The sequence below is a fragment of the Rhinatrema bivittatum genome, chromosome 15 (assembly GCF_901001135.1).
Source record: "Rhinatrema bivittatum chromosome 15, aRhiBiv1.1, whole genome shotgun sequence".
NCBI classification, from domain to species: Eukaryota; Metazoa; Chordata; class Amphibia; order Gymnophiona; family Rhinatrematidae; genus Rhinatrema; species Rhinatrema bivittatum.
Window position 1 is genome coordinate 62,513,866 of NC_042629.1, and position 19,232 is coordinate 62,533,097.

The window sequence follows — 19,232 nt, forward strand, 5'->3', positions numbered from 1 at the left end:
CATTTTGTTGTTTACTGAGTTTCGTGTTAACGTGCACTAACAGAATTTAGTGCACACTGACCACAAAATTAGGGAAAAACAACACAAAAAAAAAATCCAACGAACCATTTTAAAATAAAAAAAAAAACGACATGAAATGAAAATGACACGAAAGAAACCCGACCGCGCCCTCCTAGTGACTGCTCCTGTTCTTGGAGGCCTTGCCGTTTTAGCGCTACCAGCAGAAGAGTTGAGTTAAGGTGAGGTAGGAACCAGCACACAGCTGTCTTGTGTCTGTAAGGGCCTGCCCATTACAATTTCATCTTATCACCATGGACAGGAAAGGAGAAGGAGGGTGGGGGCAGTGCTTCAATAGATTTTTTTCATTATTTTCATGTTTGCCAGGAAAGTCCTGTCTCTCATCGTAGGAAGCATCAGAAACTTTACTGTTCGCTCTGGCCAGAGCACATTAAATAGAGACCAAAGCTGGCTGGAATTGCCCTGGTCGGTTAATTTCTTGACTGGAGCCTGCACAGGCAGGATGAGCGATGGCTTTTGGCGCTGCCACCTGACCCCCTGTTTCTGGTTATGCCCTCTTTCTTTTTTATCTTGTTGGATTCCTCCTGCTCCTGTGGCTTCCAGTCCTGTTGGAACCAGGGCCAGGATGTGGTGCTCGGAGCCAAATCTGCTTTGAAGTGCCGAAGGGAAGAAAATAAATCAAGTAAATAAAAAATGTGCAAAATACGCAGGAGCCCTGCTCTTCTGTTCTCCCTTCCAGCTTAGTTTGGTCCACTCACTGCAGCACTGGCCATGCTCCAGAGCTGCGTCCAGAACCCTGCCACCATGGGGTCGCACAACGACCATGACTCCCTTCTCTCCCCACCCCACCCCCAATCCCAGGGGTAAATGTTGCCTTCACAGCGTCCTCTGTCAACCTGGGGAACGTGAGTCCAGAGCTGAGAACTGAGCCCAGGTCCCTCGGAGCCACTGGGCCAGCCTTACCATGAGATTTCAAGGTCACACACGAAATTCTGATTAGAGGAACGGGTCTTGAATTCCACAGCTTCTTATTCCACTCACCGCGCCGGTTGCCTGTTCGCTTCTTCTAGTGTACTCCAGCAAGGAAAACCAAACCAAAGCAATACCAAATCACTTAAATATTCCGCTCTGGACTGACCCGATAACTGTCCCAGGAATCTGCGTTCAGTTCTACCTAGTGGGGGTGAATCTCTCTACCATTGCTCGATAGTGACACCTACTGGCCATGCATACCGGGCTCCTGAGGGAACTACAGTCTGTGGTCCCTGGCCGGGCTCTATGGCTGTAATGACTGGGCTAAGTTTGGTGGGGGTTATAAAACAGGAACCCTACTCCCCCAGGTAGTCCTGAATGAAGGCTTATGGTGCCGTAACCCAATAGAGACTCGATTCCAGATGAGCTGGAAACAGGAGGAGGAAACCCATCGGGTCACAAATTAAAAAAAAAAACCAAACAATTAATTAAAAACAAATTTTTTGTTTCTACTCCTTTGAAGTGACTGCGACTGTCGTCCTGGCTGTGAGCAGATCCATGTCACAGGGGGGAGCTTGCCAATCCAAGCACCCACTGTACACAGTAATTACTTGGTGACATAAAAAGAACTACTTTTGCAGCTGACCGCACTGGGAGTTCGGAGAAAACCAAGACGCAGTGCTGACAGTTGCAATGCAAGGGCGCTGATTACAGGGGAACGTTACTTAAAAAAAAAAAAACCCAGAGGATTTGTTTTTCTTTTATATATATCTATGGTTTTTATTTAGCTATTGGGAGCAGTTGAAACGAGCCTGTCATTTTGGTCGGCATTTGATAGGAACCTGTAGCTGCTGCTGCTCTTGTGGATGGGTTGTTTTCTCACTGTAACATCAACAGAAGATTGAAAGGTTTCTCATATATATTTTTTTTTCTCTGAAGATATTCCTGGCTGCTTGAAGTTGTCAACTCATACCTGCACATGTTTGAAAAATAAAACGCAAGGCTGACGAAGCACAAAGAGGAAGGTGCTGCTTTAAACTGGAGGGGAGGGACCCGATATTTCTCCCCAGGTATCCCCTTCCTTGTTGGCTTCTGATTGGTCTCTTATCATGGAACCCCCCCATGCACAGCCCTCTCCTGCTTCCCCTTTGCATCTGGCTCTCATCAGGGAGCCTTTGTTCTTCCTACTTCCTGTCGGAGTTTGGCATTCCGCCCTGTCTATTGGTGGGGTCTCTTCCACTTGTTCCAGCCGGGGAATTGTTTATATTTGAGCATATTTTTACAAGCAAAACCCCCCAAATCTTTTTTTTCTAAACCGGCATGTGATGAGACGTAAAGTGCAATAGCCTGCTGTAGTGGCTGAACGTCATCAGGTAGGGATGCCTGAATGAGAGGTTTCTTCTGGTATTGCCCGCATTTTAACTTAATTCATTCACAATCCGGAAAAGGGAGCAACGAGCGAAGTGATCAGATTTGCCAATGGCACAAAAATATTCAGAGAGAGTTAAAACAAACGTAGATTATCGGGATCTGTAGAAAGACCTTTCAAGACCGGCAGTGCAGGAAGCACAGAGGGGAAGAATAAACCTAACGAAGGTACCCACTGCTGGCTTCCTTATTAGGAGTCACCACCCAGTGAAAGGATCTTGGGGGTCGTTCTGGACAGTCCATTGAAATCCTCGGCTTGGTCTGCGGCGGTGGTCAAAAAGGCAAGCAAAATGTTAGGAATTCTAAGAGGAACGGCGGCAGGGGCATAGCCAGAACTGAATTTTTGGGGGGGCCCTAGGTTAACATGGGTGGGCAGAAGGCATATAGGTTTGAGCCCTACTAGTTGTACTCTTATCACTAAATAATACCTTAGAATGCACCTGACAATGGAGATCTTTGTAGTCTGCAACAGCCATCATGCATCATGAGCGACGCTTTAAAATATTTTGTTTCAAGCACTTACCAACATTAAAAAATAACTTATTGATCTGTATTAATTTATTTTATATGTATTGCAGTTTATAAATATACAACAATATCATATAAAAAGTAAACAAAGAACATTTCACGGAAACATCAGATCCAAGGGCGCTGACTTTGATGGTCTGGGAAACTGATAAGTATGGGGGAGACCTGTGCGGCGCGGCAGGGACTAGCATAAGCTTGCTGGGCAGACTGGATGGACTGCTTGGTCCTTTTCTGCCATCGTTTCTATGTAGAAAATGTAATATCAGTGTATTATTTTATGAATCCTCTTTATATATCATAACTGCAATAAAACAGCAATAATCATAAGAACACTCTCTTTCCCAGGCTCCTACTTTCACATGCAGGCTCTCACTCTTATATACTCTCTCTCACATGCAGGTTCCCACTCCCACACACACAGGCTCTCACTCTTATATACTCTCTCTCACATGCAGGTTCCCACTCCCACACACACAGGCTCTCACTCTTATATACTCTCTCTCACATGCAGGTTCCCACTCCCACACACACAGGCTCTCACTCTTACATGCTCTCTTTTGCATCCACAGGATCTCACACCCACATGCACTCTCTCACTCACACAGACTTTCCACTCCATATGGTCTCTCTCTCACTCTCTCTCAACCCTCACTCTCACTCTCTCTCTCTCTCTCTCTCCCTCTCCACTCACCCAGGCTTTTCTTGCTCCCATGTTCTCTCTCATGCTGGGCTCAGTGGTGACTTAGAGTGAGCTGTGGAGGGGTTGCTGCCCTCCCCTGCAAGCACATCCAAAGCACATCTTTTGGTTCTAATCCTGAGGGCCCCAACCATCTCCATGGCTTGCTTAGTGGCCCAGGGGAGTGACTACAGCTCCAAACTAACATTTGCTGGCACACGGTTTCCTACGCCGGCTTAGCCTTCACGCTCGAACAAGGACCACCCAGCCGGTCTCTGGGGAGCAGCAGCCTGCTGCACCGACCCGGCTACCCCCCCCACGGCCCTTGGCAGAACCGTATAGCCCAACGTGACCCTCCCTCCCTTCAGCTGCCCTTGCAGGCCCAGCATGTTCTGGATAGGAGATCGTTCCAGCCTCCTCCTCCAGCGCAGCTGGGCAGAGCACTCGCCGATTGACCTCCTCACTGGTCCCAAATTACATTTCACAAAAAAAAAAAAAAAAAATTGGGCTGCTTCTGCTGTTTCAATAGTGCACTGCATTTTTTCACAATTTTAATAAGGCAAAATCCATGTGGGACCCCTGTACTTTTCTTTTTTTTGCCTTGAGTGGGAGATGATTTCCTGCAGAGCCAGAGTGAGAACTATCTTTCTTTCTTCCTGCAGGCTGAGGGGGAAAAAATGAGCTATCCATTTGTAGAGCACATCTCATTTTTATTTTTTTTCCTTGTCAGGGGCACATCGCATTGAAGTGACCTTTATAAAAGTCAAATATAACAGACGGCTGGATTATTGTGCAGCTGGGCATGGCGTTCGTAATTCTTCCGCTGGTTGTCATTTTGCTTTTTTAAACCTGCTTTCGCAGGGCGCCGGCACCTGACTCCGGTAACTGTGGGTGGATTTGGCTTTCCTGCTTCCTCTGTGTGTATCAGATGTTGCCCTCTCAGCACAAAGGGGGGGGGGGGGGAAGGAAGAGACGGCTCCACACAGGAGGAGGATGCTGGCCGCGGCCGCGTGCAGCCCAGACCCCAGGGGCTGTGTCCGTGAGCTCCAGGTTATAAGGGGCTGCATGAATTACTGCTGCCTTATCACCTTCTGTAGTGCTGCTTGACCTATGCAGCGCGGTACAGAAATGCATGAGACGGTTCCTGCTCAGCAGAGCTTACTGTCGTCAAGACAAACATGCAGGGCAAAATTTGGAATTTGATTCATTAAGGAAATGGTTAAAATCCTGGTTTTAGCCCACTTCCTCCATAGGGCTTGTAGGAAAGCAGGATTACGAGATTCATAGAAGAACTTTGGGTAGAACCGGGATTGGCTCGGCTTGTCCCTTATGACACAGAGCTGGTTGGAAACCCTGAGGTGCAGAGCCTTTTAATTATCATGTGACGACTTTTTAAAATTCGGTTACATGAGGTGTTTTTGACTTGGCAGTTTTCTCTTGCTCATTTTGAGCTTCCAGTTCAATCGGTACCAGAGCTGGCATCGTTCATTCCTTCTGTACAAAATAGTGAAAAAAAACCCAAAACCTCAGGAGTGTAACGCCTAAGGTGAAGTAACGGTGTTTGCAATAGATGGGGAAAGCATCAGGCGCACTGGGATTTCTGTGCTGATGGGAGCCAGCGTAGAGGTCCCACAGGACTATGGTGATGGTGTTGAGAGCTGGGGAGTTAAAAGGAAGAGGGGCCTGGCACATCGTTGCTGTCAAAGCGCTCCTCGCTGCAGTGGTGCACTATTGGTTGAGGGGAATAATCATCCCCCTCTAGTGGTGAGAGGGCAGATAGGCCCCTGGAGGAAAGTGCTACCGCTGTTCGGCAGAGGGCAGGCACCCGGACCGGTAGAGCCTCCAGATCTGGCCCTGGACGATCTCTGGTCCTAGAAGGGTCTGGGGGTGGTTTCTCGTTAGGCCAGTTTTCAGCTTTGACCACTTGCCCAGCTCCTACGGTAGTTCCACACACAACGTTTTCATTTGCACGCTAAACTTTACTGTAGAAGGCCATAGCAGTCGCTTTGTTATATGTAAAGCTGCCAACACCCCACCCCCTTACAGGATCATCATTTATCCTCTAATGACTGTTCTCAGAACAGAATGTGATCTTCAGCAGATGTGTAACCCACCGAGGTTTGCTTCCTCGCCTGCCATCTCCGAGTGCTTGCTTATACATCTGCACTCTCCTCGGGTTCTGCTGGAAATGCACCGGAGCATCTCCCAGGAAGACATCCAGATGTCTGGGTCTGTGGGTAGGAGGGACAGGGCAGCTCCACCTCAGGCCCATCCTGCTGCAATATGTATGCTGCTGAGTCTCCTGCTTTTACTGACTTCTCGCTCTGCGCTGTGCTTGCGGTGGGTGGGGGTGTGCGGTAGCTTGTGCTGTGTGTGTGTGTGTGTGTGTGTGAGTGTGAGAGAGAGGGAAGCCCGCACAGTTTAGCTACAATAGATTCAGGACCTTTGCTTTCCTGATATCCAGAGGCTCAATCAGCAGAAATAATCCTGGGTCTATTTTTGTGGCGAGGCTGGGTTTGTGTGAGAGGGAATCTGGAACCGCTGCTGCCCATGCTGTACCTGGTCTCTGTGTGTCTGAAATGTGCACTTTTGTTGCCTGATAACATTTGCAGGCTTTGTATGAACTGAATACCATTTCATTTCCAGGCCTGACAGTCTGGCACATGTTGTTGAGGATAACTCACTTGGTAAAAGGATACCTTGACGTTTACAGTCCAGCCCCTGAGGTCTCCTGACCCCTACCTGAAGTCTTTACCCACCAGTGACCAATGATGCACCATTGCATTCTGGGTTGGATTCTGTTAGATATAGAAATACATTTGGAGCAGTACTCAGGGTGCAAAGGCCTTGTACAGCATGTTGCATGCTCTCAACATGCATGGTATGTGTGCTGAACATGTATGTACATGTGTTTCTGTAGGCCAGGCTTCGCTTTTCCCTGTACTGTCCCTTTCTTGTGAGACACTGCTCCTCACGGTTGGAGATTATATCTGGATCAGCTCACCAAGCATCCCAGCTAGGCCTGTCTGGGATGGCCAACATGTAAAATTTGAGTCTGAAGAACATTTTGGGACCTAAGCAGTAAGGAAAAAAAGCCTGCAATGCAAATGCACGTGGGTGATTTATTTTTTTTAACGAAAGGTAAGTAAAAGTATAGGAGTATGCTTCCCCTAGTGTGGCAGTCGGACACGTCAACCCATGTGGGATTGGTGCCGGGGGAGGCCGAAACATCCAGTTACTGCACCTCCTTGGTGGCTTCCCCTGGGGTGGAAACGTAGCCAGGGGCAGGAAGAATCTTCTTGGGGCTTAAACTGTGAAGAGCAGCATTGGAGGGCCTTTCGCTGGAGGAGACACAACCTTGGTAAAAATGCACAAAGGGGTGAGGCCAGATCAAAGCATTCCAACAGGGCCCCTGCCGTCTTACCAACGCTGAGGAGACTGGGAGTCTCGCATGTCAGCGCTCCTGATGATACATCCTCGTCTGGCATTTCCTCTTGCTATGTCCGTGCCACCACCTTCAGATGATGGGCCAGCAGCACCCCTGGAGCCTTCTCTGCCGCATTATTGCCGGGTGAGTCCCACACACGTTTATATCGGGCGTGTTTGATTTTTTTCCTTCCTAAACCAGAAGGTCCCTTTCTTGTATTTCATCCTGTCCATTTCTGACCACTTCAATTTAGCAATCCAATCCTGCCCTCCCGGGTTCTTGCAGCTCCTTCCAGATGTCGTGTGTTTTTATTTAAGTGTGCCACTGGTCCCGGGATCGATGCCCATGGAATCGCCCTCGATGCAGTGCTGATCGTGCTACACTAGTGAGCTTCCACCTAGTTTAGTTGGGTCACAGTATTGTTGCTTCCTATTTAGCTGGGGAAATGTATGTGGCTTAGCCCCCTATTAAGAGGATTTTGAGCCCATTCCCAGACAGACTCGGGTAAAGTCTGTCTTGACTTGTCCAGCTCTATGCTTAACTCTAAATCTCTCATAACATAGATCACAGTCCTAACCCAGGTTGAACCATGGAAGAAAAGGCAAGTGAACTGTAGTTAGGCTCCTGTTCTTTAAGAAGAATGAGTTCTGGACTCTGCTAAGGCCTCTTGGCTGCTAACCAGATCCAAACAAAACAAATCTATTTCTTCTGGCTATGTGACAGCTGGCCAGTAAACTCCGGGTCCCCCATCTATACACCAGTTGAAGATTAAGCCCAGGCCCCCTGGCTCTCACCCAACTTACTGACCAGCTGTGCAAACCAGGCACAGGCCAGAATGTGCATTTTGGACTCCACGTCGTAGTTATACTAACAACTTCAGCCAAGGAAGAATGAAAATAACCAGGAGGGACGATTCACTTCTTGTTTTCTCCTCATGCTGAAGAAAGTCAGAATCCTCTTTCGTGTGAACCGGGGGCTGTGGGATCTTTGCTTGTCCTGGCACCTGGAAGCCAGATGGCAGTGATATGGATGATTGGATGTCAGGGCCTGGAAGAGCAGGATCCTGGAAAAGGGCAAAATCCTGGCAATGAAAGATTAAGAAGCACAATTTGCAGGTGGGGGTCTCCTATTATAGAGAGAGAGAATGAGTGGAGGACAGCTCACCTTACAGCTCACCTAGGGCTGGGAGAGGGTTTCCATAGGCTGAGCATTTCATCTATTAAGTTATAGTCCATGGATGCCATGGTGGTAGCGCCAAAAACGACTGTGTCCTACCACCTTTGCACAATTCTCATGAGATGGAGCTCATTGGCAACCACGTCTCCAGCGTTCTGCATCTGACTTGTGTTGGCATACTTTCAGATTGTTGTAATTCGCTTACAGGATAGCTATGGACCCTGCTTGTAAGTGCAACCCCCTCTGCAGCAGGCTCAGGTGGTGATGCCATGATGATGTCATAGTGGCATATTCCATGATGTCACAATGGCTGGTTAGAAAGGGCTAGGATACCTGGGAGCAGCCTCGTTTCAGAACGGGCAGCAGACAGGGCTGGATTTAAGGTTTTAGTGCCCATAGGCAATGGGGGGCAGGGAAGGGGAGAGAGAGGTGTCTTCCCCTCCTTGGCTTGAAAATCCCAAGTGCGGGGCGGGTTCCTCCAGAACATCACCCATGGCTCCTTCCCAGGTGGCAGGTTCTCTTCCTCCCCACCCCAATTGGTCTTCTTTCAACTCCCTTTGAGCTCTCCCCTCACCTGGCTGGCCCCGGTTGGATGGAGATCTTCGGGCATTGGCGGCACCAGACAGGAAAATCCGTGCAGTGACCCATGTCTCTGCATGAGTTTCCATGGCGACAGGAAGCCTAGCTGAGAGGAGAGGGCGGGGTTGCTGCAGGACCTGTGAGTGGGCACCAGTTCGCAGGCCCTGTACGGAGTTTCTTGCTTACTGAAGATTGCCTACCAGACCTGGGTTTTACGCTCTTTTTTAAAATGTAGCACCCTAGAAGGCTGCCCGTGTTGCGTATGCTTAAACCCAGATCTGGGAGCAGATAGCATTTCTGCCAATTGTGGGACCTGAATAGCAGGAGGCTGGAAAATCTGAGCTAGAGGGAGTAAAGAGAAAAACTAAAATCAGACCCACCTCCGCTCCTTGTCTACTCCTCTTCCTCCTCTCTTCCCCTTCCCCTCCTCCTTTTCTCTTTTCCTGTCCCACTTACCGAAATAACCCAGCAAAGTAATACTCACCGATCCTCTTCAACCTTGAATACTGTGTACAATTCTGGTCGCCGCATTTCAAAAAAGATATAGTTGCGATGGTGAAGGTACAGAGAAGGGCAACCAAAATGATAAAGGGGATGGAACAGATCCCCTATGAGGAAAGGCTGAAGAGGTTAGGGCTGTTCAGCTTGGAGAAGAGACGACTGAGGGGAGATATGATAGAGGTCTTTAAGATCATGAGAGGTCTAGAACGAGTAGATGTGACTCGGTTATTTACACTTTCGAATAATAGAAGGACTAGGGGGCATTCCATGAAGTTAGCAAGTAGCACATTTAAGACTAATCGGAGAAAATTCTTTTTCACTCATTGCACAATAAAGCTCTGGAATTTGTTGCCAGAGGATGTGGTTAGTGCAGTTAGTGTAGCTGAGTTCAAAAAAGGTTTGGATAAGTTCTTGGAGGAGAAGTCCATTAACGGCTATTAATCAAGTTTACTTAGGGAATAGCCACTGCTATTAATTGCATCAGTAGCATGGGATCTTCTTAGTGTTTGGGTAATTGCCAGGTTCTTGTGGCCTGGTTTTGGCCTCTGTTGGAAACAGGATGCTGGGCTTGATGGACCCTTGGTCTGACCCAGCATGGCAATTTCTTATGTTCTCATGTTCTTAACCACCAGCAAAATCTTCCGCTTTCAATACTCCCTCAGGATTGAGGGTTACTGTGCTCATCCCCTGCAATATGTATTGTGCTTCAAAGGCAAATTGCTACTAACAAACCTCTTTGATACACACTTCAATTAGTTTACCAGAATGACCCTTGGTTATTGTTCCTGTTTAACAATTTTGACACCTCTTCAAATTAATCACACTGCTCTCACACCTTTTCAAAGCAAATCACCTACTGTTCCTTTCTTATAGTCGAGTACACACTCTATAAATTTACCTCTCCTCCAAATTTAAGTCCCAAAACTACCCAGCACAGCAATATGCACTGATCCTCTTCAGCCACCAACAAAATTTTCTTTCACTTTCAATAGTCCCAGAAACTGCTAGTGTCTCCTCAATGTTTTCTCATTGGTGTATAAGATGAGTTTTGTTTAAGTAATCTTTTAATTTTATGAGCCAGGGGGAAGAGTACAGATATGCAGTCATCCAGTTCCTTTTCAGAAGTTTGTGTGTGTACATTTTGGGGGGGGGGGGGGGTAATTTTATGTGCATAAAAATCCTGAAGAATTTCCTGGTGAGGGCATGTAAAAGTGCATGCAGAAGTGATTCTGCTCGTGCTTTTGCATACACTACAAAGAGGCATTCCAGAGGGTGGAGCTGGGGCAAGAACATGATTTACGAGCATACTTTTGAGGATTGAAAGTATGCACATAAATATGCACAAAGAAAATTACGCCTGCAACATTACGTCTGCTTTGGGCTGAAGTCTGCAGGTAGAAAGTGCCCTCAGACGCCTGTGTGTGTCTTTCGAAATTTCCCTCTTTATGCACATAAAACTTGATTTTCTATTCGTAGTCACAGCTTACCTCCATAAAATAAAATTGTATTGTGTAAAATGCCATTTGCGTACATAATTTCTGAAAATGAATGGGACTTTAATTAAAAAAAAATAAAAAAATCCCAAAAAGCCATCTGAAATGGAAACAAATTGAGCCAAATTTTTTTTTGGCTGCATAAAGGAGGGAAGGGAGAAGGAGAGGCGAAAGGAAGGGGAATGGAGGGAGAAGAATGAGCAAAGGGAGGAAATGAGATGAAAGGGCGAAAGAAAGAGGGCTGAGGTGGGGGAGAGGAAAGGGGAACAGGTGGCTGGGGAGAAATTGAAGAGGAAGAGGGTAACAGAGAGGGGAGAGTAAAGAAGATAGAGAAGAATGGAAAGTAGAAAGGGAGGGAAAGGAGAGAGGAAAGGGGAAGAGGGGAGATGGTTTGCAGAGGAAGGGGACTGGTAAGGAAACGGAAGTAGAGAGGGGGAAGAGAGGCAGAAGGCGAGTGGGAAAGATCAGTTTTTGCTGATTTTTAGTTCCTCCCTTTGCCCTCTTCTGTTGCTTGTAGCTCGTCCCAGCCTCCTGCTATTCAGCAGAGATGTTCTTTCCTCCCCCTCCTGCTCTGCAGTGCAGCTGCCTCCAGTTTACTCAGCCCTTTATAAGCAGCCATCGTGACATCATCATGACATCACAATACAGTAGGTGAAACCATAGGAGTCTGAAACCGAGGGGGTGAGGGAGGGGAAGAGGAGGGTGTATTCATAAACTGGGTGCACAGTTATCCTGTAGGGGAATTAAAATAATCTAAAATAAATAGTGATTAAAGCCCTCAAGACTTTAATCACTATTAATTTTAAATTATTTTAATCCCTCATCTCCCCTCAGTAGACCTTTACCCCTCTGTCTGAATGCTGGTTTTATCCCGTCTGTAACGTTATGACCCAGGCCTGCGCTCACATCACATTTCACTGATGATGTCATCAGTCACTAAGCAGAAATTCAGAGCCTCATCCTGCGGGGCAGGAGAGTATTGTGAAAAATGAAAAATATTTGTGAAGTTTAGGCATTAAATTGAGGAAGGAACTTAGTTCCTGGTTTCAATCACCCCACCACAGTATAGCTCTTGTAACTGGTCAGAAATCCTGGGATGCTAGAGATAGATTTGCTCACCTAAAGTGTTGGATTTTGTCGCTCCTTTTCTAGGCGCTTGGAGTGAATTTAGAAACCACCGTTCACCTTCCTTTTCCTGAGTGTTTCCTGGCTCGCCCACCTTAGGAACGAGATGCCCTCTTAATCAGCCAAAAGCTGTAGCTTTTTTTTTTTTTCCTTTCTCATGCACTCCTGTTGCAGTATTGCCCACGGTCAGTCACATTTCTTTGGCAGGTTAAGACATAGAAGTTCATGTTCAAAAGATTTAGTCTGGTTATGTTGGGAGTTATGTTTCAGTCCCCCTCCCACACCTCGCTGCTGGCTGACTAAATTTTATCCAGGCAATTTGTAGCCAGCACAGCATTTAGCCAGATAAAAGAGGCAGGCCCTGGGGTGAGGTTAAGCACTGATATTCATCACTGGCTGGCAGTCCAACTAGGCCTTAAGTTAACTGTGCTGCTTCTTCCATTTAGCTGTAGACTAGATATTCTGCCTGATCTTATTTGAGCTGAATATCCAGATAAAGTTAACGGGACAGTGTGCTCAGTTAACTTTGTCTGCACATGGCTGGCTGAGCGTCTGCCTTGTCTTTCCAGATGTGCATTCCTAGATGTGCCCTGCTTTTGCTCATATCCTAGCTCCTTCAGACTTTGACCCTTACCTTGCACCCTCTCACCTCTCCAGGATCGGAGCATTCCCTGCACTCCTGGCACATCCATTGGGGCTACCCAGAGCCTTCCTCTGCTGGCTTATTTATTTGATTTATATTCTGCCTTTCAAGCACTTCAAAGTGGATTGCTTTCAGCTATTTCTCAATCTAAGGGGGTCATTTATCAAAGTGCTTTAAGGCGTTTTCATATGCGTTAAGGCGTTTTCGCATGCAAAAAACACCTTTAACGCATGCGAAAGCACCATAACGTTTGGTGCGATGCAGATATTGAGTGGTTTTAAGCTCCTGGACAGCCAGCCAAGCTATCAGGGCCCTCCTGGTTGGGAGGGAGAGAGAGAGCACCTAGCCACGATGCCCTCACACTAGATAGGTATTTATCTCTCTCTCTCTCTCTCTCTCATAAATGCAGCGCTCTTCTAACCACTAAATTACCTCTCCACTCCCTGTTTAAAACTTAATTGTTGAAGAGACCATAGTCAGATGAAGTCCAAATGCTGCAAAGATTATGGTTATTGAAAACAGTTTCAACAGCAGGAACTGTGGACAGATGCAGAAAGCCCGCAAGTCAGCTTGTTTCCATACTAACTAGGGGGCCGATGGAATATTTGTGCATAAAAAGATGGGCGCTCAACGTTGCGCACCCAGCCACCTTTCCTAGCTTCTCCTCGGCAGGAGAGATGGCTGTCAGTGCGGGTTGGGAAAACGGACTCTCCATTTCTCCCGCTACTGGCACGGTATACACCAATGGTTCCCAGCCAGTCGGGTTTTCAGGATATCCCCAATGAATATGCATGAGATAACATTTGCATGTTATGGAGGAAGTGCATGCAAATGTTCTCTCATGCATATTCATTGGGGATATCCTGAAAACCCGACTGGCTGGGAGGGTCCCCAGGACAGGGTTGGGAACCACTGGTATACACGCACAAGATACACAACCTGGACCGTGTATCTTGTGCATTTATATTGAGCACCCAGAAATATTCTTTTTGCCCGAGACTTTTTTTCTTTTTTTTTCTTGGAATCTGCTTTCTGTGGTTCCTCCTACTTAGTATTGTAACGACACTAATAGGAGGAATCACAGAAAGCAGGATTTTTTGGTTTTTTCAATGAGCCCTTGAGTGTGGCAGACCTTTATGCCAGTTGGTAAAATTTGGCAGGTTGCAGTGGGTGCATTGGTTGCATGTATTAGCTAATAGCCTCATCCACATGAAATTTTACATGGGGTGAGTGCTATTAGCTCCGCGATGGTTGGGACGCGCAATCCCCCCTATTGCATGGGGGGTTATGGATGCACATCCAAAGCGCGCATCCAATCGCGTGTTCCGCTGTGCGCCAGCCTCGGCGCGCGGTATTGCATCGGCCCCAGGGGGTGTGTGTGTGGTGTCTGAAGTCCTTTTGCTTGTACAAGCTATATTTGCATATTCATGAAGTGTAATCCATACATATACCTAAGGATAGCTTCTAATGGGATTTTAGAAAAGGCATTAATGCGGTTCATAGGAATTCTTGAAAGATCAGGCTGGGTGGACTCTCGAGCGTATCCCTTGCACGGTTCCCTATGCCGGAGCTATCTCCAGAGAGATGTTGTCTAAAGCTCCTTGTAAACAAACCCTCCGGAACGAAGCTCTCACCAGCCTTCTCTTAGGTAACTTGTTCCATTGCTCACATCCTCCACTGTGTCTCGCCGAAATCACTTGTGGCGACGTACGGGTAGGCCTTGTTCTTGCCGCATACGCAGTGGAGAAGGAAACCTGATCGTCACCCTCGCCCTCCCACCCCCCTTTTTTTTTTTATCCCCTCTTGATAATATCTAAGCCCTGCTACCCAGTCATCCTTTGGTCTCTTCGCCCGCAGGCTAAGCAAACCCGCCTCCTTCGGCCCGCCCCTCCGCGGCCGTGTTGCGTAGATCCCTCTGACTCTCCTGGGAACTTCCCCTAGAATCATCGGCTCCGAAACGGGTCACAGTGCTCCGGCAAAGGCCTTGCCACTTGGGAGAATTGCCTCCTAATTATCCTATTGCCCTCCATGCGATACGCCCGGTATTACATCCCAGTATTCTGTTGGATTATCACTGCAGTACGCTGGTGGTGGAATCTGCCATTGCAGGGTTTTAAATACCCGCCGCTGCCTCATTTCCCCTCGCTCGTTACCCTTCCACTCCAGTCGCCGTACCCACGCAGCTTCTGAACTGTCGCCTTTCCAAAAGGCAAGGAGGAAGTTTCCTCCAAGACCACTCCTTATCACTTAGTGTCACTCTTTGGCCAATGGGGGGAGGGGGTGGGAGGGCATGAACATAAGAACATGCCATACTGGGTCAGACCAAGGGTCCATCAAGCCCAGCATCCTGTTTCCAACAGTGGCCAATCCAGGCCATAAGAACCTGGCAAGTACCCAAAAACTAAGTCTATTCCATGTAACCACTGCTAATGGCAGTGGCTATTCTCTAAGTGAACACAAGATCCCATGACATGGCTGTCATGGGATCTTGTGTGTCTGCTCTGAGGTGAGCCCAAGCCTGGCCGGTCCTCCTACCAGTGACCCAGCCTGAGTCGTGGGACTAAACCATCGCTGGAGGTTTTAAGGAGCAGACTGGGGATGGTTCACGTTTAGTGGTGGGATAATCTGTGCCTCCCAACCCAGTTCTCGGGGAAGCACCTGGCCGCTCCGACTTTCAGCATATCCACAGTAGGCATGGGATGTATTTGCAGTGCAGACATAATCTGTTTCATGCATTGTCATTGTGAGTATCCTGGAAGCCGACGGGCCAGGAGGACCCGGAGCACTGGGCTGAGAGGTCCTGCCTCCTCGGGGTGCTTCCAGCCCTATATTTCTGTGCTCCTTTAGTTTTATGAAGATTTGTTTATAAAGTTCTACCCTTGGAAGGATGACAGTTGATTTTCACTTTTTCCTTGCCTACCACTGTGTTAAATCTGTCTTCTTTTTTTTTTTCCTTTTCTGCTTGTCTGTCCCGGCCTTTCCCTGTCGATTCCTTCCTGCCCTGACCCTTCTGTTTCTGGTCCTTCCTTGGCCTCGTTGATGTCCTATCCTGTCCTGTCCTTTGCTGCACCTTCCGCAGACTTTCTGTCAACCCCCATAGCGCCTCTGCTTGCAGGTATGAGCGTGTCGGAGCCTGACGAAGACCAGTTCCTCAGTAAGTGACCGGGAGGGGACAGGGGCCAGAACCCTTGTACCACAGAGCTCCTGCTTCTTACTTTAATAGGACTTGCCGTTAATTAAACTAAAAGTGAAATACAGAATGACTCAAACTGCTGTATAATAGGAAAATGTTTCCTGTGCCACAGGAACAAGACCGCCAGTGTGGCTCACTTGAATTAACAAGGCTGAAGGTGCTTTTGTGCTGTTGGAATAAAGTTAACCTAAGGCCGAACCCAATCCATCTATTTAAATAGATGCTCTGCCAATATACCTCAGTCCTGCCCTGCAGCACCCCCTGATATTCCTGTACTGAGACCCTCGCATGACTCTGACACTGTACCTGAATCCTGCCCTGCAGCACCCCCTGATATTCCAGTACCGAGACCCTCGCATGACTCTGACACTGTACCTGAATCCTGCCCTGCAGCACCCCCTGATATTCCCGTACCGAGACCCTCGCATGACTCTGACACTGTACCTGAATCCTGCCCTGCAGCACCCCCCTGATATTCCAGTACCGAGACCCTCGCATGACTCTGACACTGTACCTGAATCCTGCCCTGCAGCACCCCCTGATATTCCCGTACCGAGACCCTCGCATGACTCTGACACTGTACCTGAATCCTGCCCTGCAGCACACCCCTGATATTCCCGTACCGAGACCCTCGCATGACTCTGACACTGTACCTGAATCCTGCCCTGCAGCACCCCCTGATATTCCCGTACCGAGACCCTCGCATGACTCTGACACTGTACCTGAATCCTGATCTGCAGCACCCCCTGATATTCCCGTACTGAGACCCTCGCATGACTCTGACACTGTACCTGAATCCTGCCTGCAGCACCCCCTGATATTCCCGTACCGAGACCCTCGCATGACTCTGACACTGTACCTGAATCCTGCCTGCAGCACCCCCTGATATTCCCGTACCGAGACCCTCGCATGACTCTGACACTGTACCTGAATCCTGCCCTGCAGCACCCCCTGATATTCCCGTACCGAGACCCTCGCATGACTCTGACACTGTACCTGAATCCTGCCCTGCAGCACCCCCTGATATTCCCGTACCGAGACCCTCGCATGACTCTGACACTGTACCTGAATCCTGCCCTGCAGCACCCCCTGATATTCCCGTACCGAGACCCTCGCATGACTCTGACACTGTACCTGAATCCTGCCCTGCAGCACCCCCTGATATTCCCGTACCGAGACCCTCGCATGACTCTGACACTGTACCTGAATCCTGCCCTGCAGCACCCCCTGATATTCCCGTACCGAGACCCTCGCATGACTCTGACACTGTACCTGAATCCTGCCCTGCAGCACCCCCCTGATATTCCCTGTACCGAGACCCTCGCATGACTCTGACACTGTACCTGAATCCTGCCCTGCAGCACCCCCTGATATTCCTGTACCGAGACCCTCGCATGACTCTGACACTGTACCTGAATCCTGCCCTGCAGCACCCCCTGATATTCCAGTACCGAGACCCTCACATGACTCTGACACTGTACCTGAATCCTGCCCTGCAGCACCCCCTGATATTCCCGTACCGAGACCCTCGCATGACTCTGACACTGTACCTGAATCCTGCCCTGCAGCACCCCCTGATATTCCCGTACCGAGACCCTCGCATGATCTCTGACACTGTACCTGAATCCTGCCCTGCAGCACCCCCTGATATTCCCTGTACCGAGACCCTCGCATGACTCTGACACTGTACCTGAATCCTGCCCTGCAGCACCCCCTGATATTCCCTTACCGAGACCCTCGCATGACTCTGACACTGTACCTGAATCCTGCCCTGCAGCACCCCCTGATATTCCCGTACCGAGACCCTCGCATGACTCTGACACTGTACCTGAATCCTGCCCTGCAGCACCCCCTGATATTCCCGTACCGAGACCCTCGCATGACTCTGACACTGTACCTGAATCCTGCCCTGCAGCACCCCCTGATATTCCCGTACCGAGACCCTCGCATGACTCTGACACTGTACCTGAATCCTGATCTGCAGCACCCCCTGATATTCCCGTACCGAGACCCTCGCATGACTCTGACACTGTACCTGAATCCTGATCTGCAGCACCCCCTGATATTCCCGTACCGAGACCCTCGCATGACTCTGACACTGTACCTGAATCCTGCCCTGCAGCACCCCCTGATATTCCTGTACCGAGACCCTCGCATGACTCTGACACTGTACCTGAATCCTGATCTGCAGCACCCCCTGATATTCCCGTACCGAGACCCTCGCATGACTCTGACACTGTACCTGAATCCTGCCCTGCAGCACCCCCTGATATTCCCGTACCGAGACCCTCGCATGACTCTGACACTGTACCTGAATCCTGCCCTGCAGCACCCCCTGATATTCCCGTACCGAGACCCTCGCATGACTCTGACACTGTACCTGAATCCTGCCCTGCAGCACCCCCTGATATTCCCGTACCGAGACCCTCGCATGACTCTGACACTGTACCTGAATCCTGCCCTGCAGCACCCCCTGATATTCCCGTACCGAGACCCTCGCATGACTCTGACACTGTACCTGAATCCTGCCCTGCAGCACCCCCTGATATTCCCTTACCGAGACCCTCGCATGACTCTGACACTGTACCTGAATCCTGCCCTGCAGCACCCCCTGATATTCCTGTACCGAGACCCTCGCATGACTCTGACACTGTACCTGAATCCTGCCCTGCAGCACCCCCTGATATTCCTGTACCGAGACCCTCGCATGACACTGACACTGTACCTGAATCCTGATCTGCAGCACCCCCTGATATTCCTGTACCGAGACCCTCGCATGTCTCTGACACTGTACCTGAATCCTGCCCTGCAGCACCCCCTGATATTCCCGTACCGAGACCCTCGCATGACTCTGACACTGTACCTGAATCCTGCCCTGCAGCACCCCCTGATATTCCCGTACCGAGACCCTCGCATGACTCTGACACTGTACCTGAATCCTGCCCTGCAGCACCCCCTGATATTCCCGTACCGAGACCCTCGCATGACTCTGACACTGTACCTGAATCCTGCCCTGCAGCACCCCCTGATATTCCCGTACCGAGACCCTCGCATGACTCTGACACTGTACCTGAATCCTGATCTGCAGCACCCCCTGATATTCCTGTACCGAGACCCTCGCATGTCTCTGACACTGTACCTGAATCCTGCCCTGCAGCACCCCCTGATATTCCCGTACCGAGACCCTCGCATGACTCTGACACTGTACCTGAATCCTGCCCTGCAGCATCCCCTGATATTCCCGTACCGAGACCCTCGCATGACTCTGACACTGTACCTGAATCCTGCCCTGCAGCACCCCCTGATATTCCTGTACCGAGACCCTCGCATGACTCTGACACTGTACCTGAATCCTGCCCTGCAGCACCCCCTGATATTCCTGTACCGAGACCCTCGCATGACTCTGACACTGTACCTGAATCCTGCCCTGCAGCACCCCCTGATATTCCCGTACCGAGACCCTCGCATGACTC

The 19,232-nt window shown here is 49.2% G+C and overlaps 1 protein-coding gene across 18 annotated transcripts in view; it reads left to right on the forward strand.

Moving 5' to 3' along the window:
* Window positions 1-19,232, forward strand: part of HSPG2 (heparan sulfate proteoglycan 2) — a 266,429-nt gene that overhangs the window by 77,758 nt on the left and 169,439 nt on the right. For 17 of the 18 annotated variants that reach the window (XM_029578876.1, XM_029578880.1, XM_029578878.1 and 14 more), the window contains exon 4: window positions 15,646-15,720. The exons of the other annotated variant lie outside the window; for it this stretch is intronic. In XM_029578876.1, the coding sequence (XP_029434736.1) occupies window positions 15,646-15,720 (75 nt within the window). The remainder of the gene's footprint in view (window positions 1-15,645; window positions 15,721-19,232) is intronic. 18 annotated transcript variants of the gene reach the window in all.